This window comes from Bombus bifarius, unplaced genomic scaffold (genome assembly GCF_011952205.1).
Source record: "Bombus bifarius isolate JDL3187 unplaced genomic scaffold, Bbif_JDL3187 scf7180000008208, whole genome shotgun sequence".
In the NCBI taxonomy this organism is placed as follows: domain Eukaryota; kingdom Metazoa; phylum Arthropoda; class Insecta; order Hymenoptera; family Apidae; genus Bombus; species Bombus bifarius.
In genome coordinates, this window is record NW_022884511.1 from 598,873 (window position 1) to 610,371 (window position 11,499).

Here is an 11,499-nt window from a genome sequence, read left to right on the forward strand (position 1 = left end):
AACAGAAATGGGCAGAGCACCAGGAAGCCACTTGGAAAGCTCTTGTCGCCGCGCATTTTATAAGGTGTTTTCCATTCGGCTGGTTCAACCATTCTTTAGACTAAGAGCATTTTTGGGAAGTTCGTTAGAGAGTTAGAAGTATGTACTTACAAGTAGATATATATCGTTACATACTTGTTTGATTGCACTAGAGTATAGATTAAAATCTTATTATAAGAGAGGAGATATAGGGACTGTTCATTGGTGTAGAAGAAAAGGCATAATAATCATTTTAATTAGTGATCGTGATACTTTGTATCCAGTTGTTGGAATTGTCAGGTAAATGTGGAAAGAATTTTACGGTTTTGCTTTACGACTGAAAGGTTATTTCTAATTATCTGTTATCCTAACTAGTTGGCAATGTGCATGCATTTTCGCAGACAACCGAATGGAAAGCATTCTGTAACGTTATCCGGGCATGTCTTATCTGGTTTGTCCTCGTATCTTTTTCATTAGCGCGCCGTTTACTTTTCGCAAGGAATTCGTTGAACCGCACTTTCTCTATATATAATTGCGTGCGGAGAAGTGGATTTTATTTCTAATCTCGTTTATGTCGGGTGACGCCTTTTCTGTCGGTGTATCGTCCGTCCAGCAAACACCGCGCCACAGAAACAGAGAACTCGATGACTGCATAAAGAAATCGCAGAACAAAAATACGAGAATATCTCGAATATTTGTTTTTGCCTGAAATCCAACAAATTCATGGTATCATGGTAACTCGCAGCTAAGTTCCAATCCGATAGCGATAGATTTTTGTCTCGAATCATCACCAACACCAGGTCAAAGGGTTTCGAATTCTATACCAAAGGGAATAAACCTAGAGAAGGGAGGAAAAGAAAGATAGGGTGGATACGATCGAGCGCGACGTGATACGATGGGGCGAGCGAGGATGATTAAAGAGGAAAGGGTGAGAGAGGGAGAGAAAAAACCAAATAAACGTTGTTTTACAAGCTGCTGGAATACCTCATTCAAAACGACGGTTCCGTAGTCTGCAAGTGGTGCGGCGAGGTGCTACCGTCTCGAACCCGTTGGTACAGGCACAAGTACAAACTCCACGTCTCCACCCAGGTCACCCAACCGGCCCCGCTGTTCAAGTGCCACAGCTGTAACGCTTACTTCAAGTCCCGTAAGGGTTACATTGGTCACCTCAGCTCCCGCCACTCTGACAACGAGAACGACGAGAACAGAGAAGAGCCAGCCAACAAGAAAGCGCGGAAGACCTCGGAAGTAAGTCTTTGACCGCTTCGCCATCTAGCCATACTCCTCGTACCCTGCTTGCCGCATCTAATTATTAGAAAACGCGTTTTATATAAAGAAATGATTTAATAACGATTTAATATTGGTACGGAACATCATACCAGCTTCCAATATGGTACATTCACAAAACATGAAGCTACTATCAATCACGCAATGATCCAAAATAATGCACGTTAATGAAGTTGCATCCTTAATATGACTTTTCTTCATCGCAATGGACTTGCATAACAAAAAAAAAAAACTGCAGTTTGCCTCTGTATTTATTAAGGCTGCTTCAGATATCAGTTTTCGTCAATTCCAGTGAAATTTAGTGAGATACAATTTATATTTCTTCCATCCAAATAATTTTGCAATGGCCAAATTATGTTGAGGACGATGGTCTAGACGATTTGGAGAATAGGAGGATGAGAAAGTATTTTAAATACTGTCGAAAATTTGTTTGGAATTGGCGAGGACCACATCTGAGAAAGCCCTGTATGTATAGTAAGTAGAGTTAGATATCTGTCAGTAGCCGATCAAAAGCACCAAGCATGCGAAAACGATGGAAGAAAAGCTTTCGATATGACACTCCGGTTTGCGCGTGTTTGCCTGTCTGCTTGTTTCGCTCGCGAGTTCTTCGTTCGATCAATCGGATTACGGTCGAAAGAGTAAGGGCAAAAATTGTGAAACGTGCCCCAACAGGTCGGAAAAGGACCAGATTGGGAGCAACAGAGGGAAAAGGAAGAGAAGCTGGTGGCAGACATAATCGATCGGGTGAAGAAGGAGTGCGAAGCTCAGGGTGAAACGGTAACAAGACGAGGCTACTCCAGGCGATCCACCGTGATGAACAGCTAAGGAATGGATAAAGAGACGGATAAAGGGAAATATTGTGCCATATCATCGTCGTACGATGTCTTCTTCGTGATACGGCTCGAAGAGCATCGAGCGCAGATCGTTCTCTACCCACGTTCGATCTCTCCGCGTGTTTTAGCCGGTCATGAGCCAACTCTGTACTTTAATTAAGCGATTAAGACACTCGTGTTTAGGGACGCTACTAAGATCAAATTAGGATTAGTTTGTACAGGTTTTACGTCGGCGTTCTATGCTCAATCGTTATGTAAAAAGAATACCGTAAATCGATTTTCACTGCGACGACAGGACGTGATCTGTCGATTTGTACGAGAGGTCACTGATAGAAGTAATCTCCTCATCTGTGAAATTTATACATAGCTACGATAGACTTCTCCCTCAGAGTAAAAATATTTTTCATACTTTGAAACGAGTATTTTAGATAAAATTTTACTTTGAGTAAAATAGAATCACACGTTTTTAAATCCATAGTTTAATTTTATTAGATGCAGAAAATATTCTGTATACTCTTAGTTTTATACTTTATATGCTTTTATTAACGAAGTGTATCTACACACTTAAGAATTGATTTCTTAAATTCGGTAATTCAAACTTTATCGTCGTATGCAATTCAGTGTAACGTAATACACAAGATGCGTACAAATTTCTATCGCTTTTCGTTCAGAAACGCCGAAACGAGGATGTTACTTGTCAGTCATCGTCCGTATTTATCGATATTCTGGCTTGACGACATTCAAGTCAGGTTGCTGTCTCACGAAATCGTCGTACGATCGATCTATGTTCTGTTGCATGCACACATGCAGCGTAACGGCGGATAAGCGTTTCAACGGTGATGGAGAGACGAGCGTTGGCAGGAATGACAGGATCGATGATGATGATCTTCGATCGCCGAAGCGAGGACTACAAAGCTATCTAGTCATAATACACGCGCGGTCGCGTATATTTTTTTCATATCCTAGACGACCGCGCGTTGATACACAATAACAAAACGTATTTGCCGGTCCGTACGCGCGATTCGAAACTATTGAAACACGGGGCCTGGAAGTCGCGTCCATGGCTGCTGAGTCCGATAAGCGGAATGAACGGAGCGTATACGCTGTTCTCCTCGTTAAAATTCTCGATCGTTGCTCCATATCGTTCCTTTGATCTCGATGGGTTCCGCGGATCTTAATCGCAGCGATACGCGAACAAAAACGCGAAAGTATATCCGGTATGTAGCAAAGAAAAACGGTATTTTGCGTCGCTCATTGTTGCGACAGTGTTTATCGCTTTGTTCGATCCTGTCTTAGTAATGCCGGTTGTTGGAATTTTTTATTTTTGTTCAAATTCTTGAATAGTTTTATACTTATCGTTAGGATGTGTCTCAGAACGGTTTAATTTTCTGAGGCGAGACAAACAATTGGAAAACGAATAAGGAGACCCTGAAATTAAATGGGACAGAAATTGAATAATCCTTTACCTTTTATACTGACAGTTTTAAACGATAAAGATATTTATTCTTTGAAGAAAAGATCGACATTACTAATATAAGGTCAGCGCGATCGTAATTAATTAACGCGAGATGAATTGCGATTTGAGCCTGAGAAGCTCTGTCGACGGGAATCCAGTGCCAAATATATATCTTCCCAGGCGTACGATATATCTTGTTGCGTATAGAAAAAATATGCGAAATGTTCACTACGATACGCGATGAGAGCGATCGTTTGCTCAAAAGTGCAACTGTACTACTAAATTCCTTCGGTTTCGTTCGTTACTCATTTTGTTACATTCGACGTGTGCAGGTATCGCGTGTTATATCGTGATCCGCGTAACCAAGTGAGTACCTTTTTCCGTGAAACGGACACACAATGGCTGCGTGCGTGAACGTCACGCGTGAAATTCATAGAAATTATATCGGTATACGGGTATTGATACGTATAGATTACCGTGAATGACGTTCACGACCATCCGGGAATAAAATTGAGTGTATATTTCCAAGACAAACTGATCTTCAAAACTATGTTTTATAGCGTGCTCAATACGAAATTTTATTGCGTATAATTTCTCATTATTTCGGCGTAAGTTTCTGTGCTTAAATCACTCGAGGTAACTATAAATCATCGTTCCTTGGGAAGTACTAAATCCTTTTACAAGTGCCACAAGTAGCTTTTAAATTATTTTTCAGAAAATTACCATAAATTTCAAATCTAGGAGACTTTCGAATATAGATAAATATTAATCGTGAAAGATTTTTATTAATTTTAAGAAATTTGAGAATTTTGAATTAATCTGTTGAAGGCACGATTCAAAGAGTGGCCTAGTTACTGTTGCCACCATAAAACTTTATTGCTGAAACGATAGTGGAGAACATCGTATATAGCGATAAAAATTTCTTTATAGCGACAGTATCAAGATACGAAGGTCACTGTTAGTTCTTTGGATAAAATGATGTGTTACTTAATATGGTAAAGGCTCTTTAGATGAATACAAGCACTAACAAGTTCATTATAGCTACACTAAAAAGATTTAAAACGGCCTTCAATGACCATATTCCATATTCAAACGTCTCTATATTCGTCAAGAGATTTTTCAACACATATTTCGTACACACATGCAAAATACATTGTTTAATACAAATAAAGAAAGATGTTTATCGTTATAGGAAATATTTGTCAATCAAACTTATCTTTAGCTTCTAAAATTATACAAGTATTAGGTGACAATAGTTGCCAGGCCACCTTGGGTCACACAAAGAACCTTTCTCTTTATCTTAATTTACAACAATTATCTACTTAAAATTTGATCCAAAGTATATGACAAGTATATTTACATAAAGATTTTACTTCTTATCCATCTTAAATATATTGCCTAAACTATAAAATTATACGAACAAGAGCATAAATCTTAAGCCTAACATTGGCTTAAAGTTTGATTATAAAATCTAGTTATAAATTAACACTTGATATTCATATTTGGAGAACCATAAAATTATTGATTGTAAATAGAAATATTTTACGGGTACATTATTCCTGCATGTAATTCGTTTTTCATCGTGTACAAAATTACGCGATGCGATATACACGCACCTGACACACTCGGACAGGTTAGTTGGGCACGGACTAGTGTCGCTAGAAGAACGGTAGATAGAATGATAGATAGATGAAAATATATCTACACGTACGCGAAGTACGAATAAATATAATATAATGCGCACTGGCGATAATTTACGCAAGAGCATTATATATATTAATCTTGCTGAATATTCCAAGAAAGTCTGTCCATTTTTTCGAATGTCTCGAAAGTATTTTAATCTCTATTTACTTGTTGCGTGTCATACGGCGCAACGGCAGAAGAATGAATTGCATTTCACTCGAAGTTTTAAACACACGATTACACTTTAGAGTAGACCGTGCGTGGACACATAACACGTACGTAAACTGACTAGTAGTTAAGTTCGGTGCTAATCAAGAAACGTGTATTAATTATACACGCAATTTTATTACAAACACGATTGCATCAATTATGTTTTTTCGGAGCGAGCGAACAGGCTTAACTCTTTGGAGGAGAAATGTAAATTTATCTAGCCACGCCAAAAATCCAAGATCAATGGCATATATGCTTCACATGTATAACATAACCTCCAAAGGGCTAATCACGAAAGAGGCAACTCTCTTCTGCATTGCGCGCGGATTTTGCACGTAATTATGTACAGGCGCGTATTTGCCAGCGAATCTCTGACCGTATACCACAATTCTAATCCTATATGTGCATAACGAGACTTGCGTGCACACTACGACGTGATTGTGTACGAGCAGAGGATAATCGACTTCTGTCGAGGTAAAACACGAGGCACGAGCCACTTTTCGTCTTCTTTTCAGGTTCAGGATAATACATTCGTATACTTCTAAGTAGGTATATTACTGGATGTGTTTTAAAGAAAACGTTTATTTGAATATAATTACGTATCCCTAACTGATCTACCAGACGCTTATAATTTGTTACGCGTGTTTAATTAATCATAACCTTTAACGAGTTAATGGATCAGCTAGGTAATATACAAGGCGTAAAAGCTAATATATATTTGCGGGTACTCGAGAAGAAAGACTTAAAGCATTACAGCAGTAATAACAGTGATTTCACGTTTCTGGGACGTCTTAAGATAAAAAGCGCGCAGGTCGTGCCATAATTTAATGAACGTTTGTCTCATAATCTTAGTGCGTCCCATTGCGAGTGAGAAATACAAATAAATCATTCAGAGTTCAGAGGAAAGTGAGACTCGTAGATGTCTCACGGTACACTTTGCGAAGCACCTCGTATTTTGTGCCAATCATAACGTTTTAAGCCGCCCAAAGATCTTTAGATCTTCCCGCTTGTACAGCTGTTCTATACATATATGTATTCCAAAAGAAAAGAAGAATACTAGGTCCAACGAACGTATACGATCCATTTGAGAATTAACTTCGGTAATAAAATTTGAAAGGGTATAGCATTTAATATAGATATGTGTATATGGTATTACGCAAACCAGTTTTATGCACTTCACTAAATAATTTTACTTTCCTTGTCTACCCTCGCTATAAAAATTTTAAACCTATTATTATCAATCGTCTTCCTCGTTATTATGTTGTTTTATACGCGATAAATCGTGGCATTAATACAGATATGTATATGTATATGTATATTATAATCAATAGGTATTTGTGTATAAATGATTTGTAGTTGGTTCCCTCGAGCAGAGTGTAAGTGGTAACCAAAGTGACCTTTTTCTTCTTAATAGGAATGCGTGTTAGAAAAAGTAACGTTGATTTCGATCGGAAGGATCAGTAGGTGCGACAGGCAAAAACAGGCGGAGTTCATTCGATCGTTCCGTCAGATCGTGTTTTCTTTAATAACAGGCTTCTCCTTCGTTTTATGCCGCAGAATGGTCATTAATACCGTTGAAATTGCAAGAAGACGAAAAAGTGGCTTCCTCGACATATTGCAATCTTCCGTATTGAATCTTAAGTGTTACTAATCGTAAGATCGTAAGGCTGACCTCCTATGTCTAATGTGACGATTCAAGTTGAGAATATTCCGAGGAGATAAATTATTTATTTGTTTACGATAACGAGGCCGTTTGTGAATCGTATTTCGGGTAATTCGTATAGACTCGAAAAACTACCATTACAGTATGCAGTGAGATAACCGCCCGAAGGTGCGACCCCGTCTGAAAGTGCACGAATTCCACGAGTACGTATGTACTATATAATTAAAACAGAAAATATAACAATGACAACCATAGTACTTACGACAACGCTAATCATCTGCGATGAATAAACATTACAACTAACGAAATCGAACGTATTGTGCATTGTATGTCGGGAAAGAAATAAAATCAAAATGAATCGATTGACATCGAGTCTTCTCATTTATGTAACCTCTACCTTTAATAAAAACATTGTAATATTAACTAAAGTATAATCATTTACTGATTATTTTTATTTTTTTGTTTAGATTTACTTTAGATTTATATTTATTTACACATAGATATATTACGCATAATTTATGGTTTAAAAACTATTATTTTACCTTTGAAGGTATAGAAAGAGATTTTTCGAATGTTCTGCTAATTTGAAGAATGCGTAGTGTTTGGACGTATTTTCCACAGATGGCGGTAGTATCGTTCATAAATTTCGGATAAGTTTCCTTGCTATCAGAACGTATTCACCGTGTTCTGTTTACAGTACTGCGGTCGCGTCCATCATCATCACTACGTACTAGGTACGCTCGTTTCCCTGCTCCTACCGTTCAGTATTATTATGTCTCGCACGATTCGTTGGTGATGTCCAAAGGCGTGGTGCATTCGCGTATTTTCGAAAGCTACTTCGCGTGACGATTGATCTCGGAAGTGGCGGTCGACCAACGATACGCAACAATGATTCCGTGTTACGCGACGATCTATGTTCTTTCAGTGGCCGTATTCAGTGTCAATGCTTTTCATGCAAAAGATCCGTTGGCGCATCACGGAAGATGTGAACCGATCACGATCAACCTATGCATGAATATTCCGTACAATGAAACGATTATGCCAAATCTAATGAACCATCAAAAGCAAGAAGAAGCTGGCCAAGAAGTTCATCAATTCGCACCCTTGGTCAAGATGAAGTGCAGCCCTGATCTTCGTTTCTTCTTGTGCACGGTGTACGCGCCTGTATGCACTATCATTGACAGAGCAATACCTCCGTGCAGATCGCTATGCGAGAGTGCTCGAGCAGGGTGTGAACGATTGATGAACAGTTTCGGCTTCGCGTGGCCGGACAATCTCGATTGTTCTAAGTTACCCGAAAACGGCGGTCCTGAATTATGTGTGGGTCACAACGAGACCACACCGCCTGAACCCTCGCCACCGGTTTATACGCCACCGCTCATGCCTGTACCTGAATTTCAACCGTCCTGGACCGGAGGACCAAAACCGTACGGTAGCGGATTTATGCTCGGTGCCAGAGATTTTGGTTTTGTTTGTCCAATGCAGTTCAAGGTCCCGCATGAACTTGGTTACTCGCTGAAGGTCGGCGACAAAGTTGAGCTTAATTGCGGCGCTCCTTGTGATGGAATGTTTTTCACCGAAAGGGAACGACGATTTTCAAGGATCTGGGTTGGCACTTGGGCCTCCATTTGTGCAGCTTCTTGTTTTTTCACTTTCTTGACGTTTCTCATTGACACAGATAGGTTCAGGTAATTGTATTCATATTTATTTATAATTGATTATTTAATTATCATTAAATAATTAGTTATTAGCTAGTCATTAGTTAAAAGCACAGTCTTTTAATTCACAACTTGCAATTATGAATATAAATTATTGCCTATACATGGCTGTTTGTATTATATGGTATGTCTTTATGAGATATACATTATAGTAAATTTTATCACAATACAAAAAGTATAAAATTCTCGTACTAATATGATATGCACATGTATAACTTTCCTTGAATATAGTATATAAAATATGTAATAATGTTATATTATATTATGCACATTACATTTATGTGTAGGTATCCCGAAAGGCCAATCATTTTTTTGTCAGTATGTTACCTTATGGTAGCATTGGCATATGTGATTGGTTGGGCAGCTGGCAATTCCATTGCCTGCAGAGAGCCTTTTCCACCTCCTTTAGATATGAGAATTCAAATGGCATCAACAATATCCCAAGGTACCAAGCATGAATTGTGTACAGTACTTTTCATGGTGCTTTACTTTTTTGGGATGGCATCCAGTATCTGGTGGGTCATCTTAACATTGACATGGTTCCTAGCTGCTGGGTTAAAATGGGGCCACGAAGCAATAGAAGCTAATTCACAGTATTTTCATTTAGCAGCTTGGGGTGCTCCAGCAATAAAAACAGTTACTATCCTTGCATTGGGAAAGGTAGAAGGTAAATAATCTAAAACACAAGGAGAACTTATTTTTAATATAATTCATGTACTTATTATGAATGCATTACTTTATTTTTATAGGAGATATATTGTCTGGTGTTTGTTATGTGGGCCTCTGGAATGTTGAGGCTCTACGTGGGTTTGTTTTGGCACCATTATGCGTTTATCTAATCCTCGGAACTGCCTTCTTATTGGCTGGATTTGTTTCTCTTTTCCGTATACGCACTGTTATGAAGCACGATGGTACAAAGACTGACAAACTAGAAAAATTAATGATACGTATTGGCATATTTTCTGTGTTATACATAGTTCCTGCATTGATTGTCATTGCTTGCTTATTTTATGAGCAAGCATATTTTGATCAGTGGATGTTGACTTGGAACATGGAGATGTGTTCAAGGCCTGGACCACAATCTTTATATTCGATGCCATGCCCAGTTGGAGAGCGTACCCGCGATGTCGGAAGGCGGCCAGAATTTGAGGTTTTCATGATAAAATATTTAATGGCTATGATTGTTGGTATAACAAGTAGCTTTTGGGTGTGGTCAAGTAAAACATTGACTAGTTGGCGACAATTTTTCAATCACATACAAGGACGTCGTGCTGAGGCGTACGTTTAAAGACTTGACTAGTTTTATGCAACAAAAATGGAAAAATTTTGCCTTTCTAATTGAATATCACGCTCAAATAATACATAATCAAATTAAAGTGGAAAAATATACATTTTGTTGCATCTGAAATTATTCAATTTATATAATGTAATGTTACTAAATTTGATTTAGTAGGAAGAGATCCGAATGATGCATTCGATGAAATATGCATTTTTATATTATTTTTGTATCTTATCAGTGCATTATAAAGAGTAACAAGAATTATACAAATGTACTGTGCCAAAATATTTTTTTATCGAGATGATTGTATGCTTCTTTAAGATATTTGTGAATCTTTCTATTGTATTTTTATGAGAATTGCGTAAGATCTGTATAAAATGTTAGAACTAATCATTGCTTAGTTTACAAGTATTATTAGATGATTTTTGCATCATATTTTAAGTAATAAATTCTTCCTGTTTGCATTAATAGAACTCATAATTCATCACAACACAATAGCTCATCATTTAAATCGTTTATAAATGCTCTGAAGAAAATGTGTTCAATGTTTATAAGTGCACTGTTCTAATATGCATAAAAAACAATAGGTACTATTATGTGTCATTGTAGCTTTAAACCTCCCTTTTTAGGTTTGATCAATAAATTGAGAACAATTACGCTTACTAAACTCGCGAACAACTTTTATACTTTAAAGAAACAGTTTGAGAAATATTTTACAATATTTAATTAAGACCTACAAAATATTCAAAATTTTTCTACTCTTAACATTGAGCAATTTTATTAATGATCTTCTTAGGTTTCTTTTTTGTTATTGCATTTAAAAAAAGTTTGCCATTGTAGAAAACAATTGAGGCAAGCATAACTTTGAAATATATAAAATTACATAAATTGTAAGATGTGTATTACTCTAGGTTAACTGCATTGTATATATACTTATACACGTTAATTTTACTATGTACTATAATATATTTTTCAGAAGTTATGTACATAAACATGTTTGCCAAGTGATTGGCATTTTCGTATGTTTCCTATGCATAATCAAATCTCGAAGGGTTCGATAACTGCGAGCCGAATAGAAAAAACGCAGTAAAGATTTGCGTATCGAACGCAATCATTGTTCCAATATAACTGATCAATTCGTCCATTGAAACTGCCGAGCTTTTGTGTATGTCATGTATTTACGGCGATTAATAAAAGAAAAACTTATTAGTAAAAATATTGTAACTACAACTGCCGTACTTATAGTAGATGCGCAAAGTATCATATATGAAATATACGTGACGTTGTGTAAAGTAATTACAACTATTATATTCTTTATATAATAAACCTGAATATATATACATAAAAACAAA

At 37.2% G+C, this 11,499-nt stretch overlaps 2 protein-coding genes across 4 annotated transcripts in view; both read left to right on the forward strand.

The window, feature by feature from the left end:
- LOC117210681 (protein tramtrack, alpha isoform) overlaps positions 1 to 3,325 on the forward strand; it is a 40,723-nt gene extending 37,398 nt beyond the window's left edge. Inside the window, exons 6-7 of one of the 3 annotated variants that reach the window (XM_033453925.1) lie at positions 991 to 1,266; positions 1,978 to 3,325. In XM_033453925.1, the coding sequence (XP_033309816.1) occupies positions 991 to 1,266; positions 1,978 to 2,130 (429 nt within the window). In that variant the 3' untranslated portion in view covers positions 2,131 to 3,325. The remainder of the gene's footprint in view (positions 1 to 990; positions 1,267 to 1,977) is intronic. The other 2 variants (XM_033453927.1, XM_033453926.1) reach the window with 2 other exon arrangements.
- A 4,500-nt stretch (positions 3,326 to 7,825) lies between these two features.
- Positions 7,826 to 11,499, forward strand: LOC117210655 (frizzled-7-B). Its single transcript, XM_033453870.1, has 3 exons — positions 7,826 to 8,838; positions 9,156 to 9,535; positions 9,618 to 11,499. Exons 1-3 carry the CDS (start codon positions 8,039 to 8,041, stop codon positions 10,154 to 10,156), a joined length of 1,719 nt encoding a protein of 572 aa, XP_033309761.1. The 5' UTR covers positions 7,826 to 8,038; the 3' UTR covers positions 10,157 to 11,499.

Excerpts from the sequence above, each read along its gene's own strand:
- LOC117210655 (XM_033453870.1), top strand. The coding sequence starts at position 8,039 with ATGATTCCGTGTTACGCGACGATCTATGTTCTTTCAGTGGCCGTATTC. Across the intron at positions 8,839-9,155 it reads ATTGACACAGATAGGTTCAG|GTATCCCGAAAGGCCAATCA; the intron begins GTAATTGTATTC and ends ATTTATGTGTAG. Across the intron at positions 9,536-9,617 it reads TGCATTGGGAAAGGTAGAAG|GAGATATATTGTCTGGTGTT; the intron begins GTAAATAATCTA and ends TTATTTTTATAG.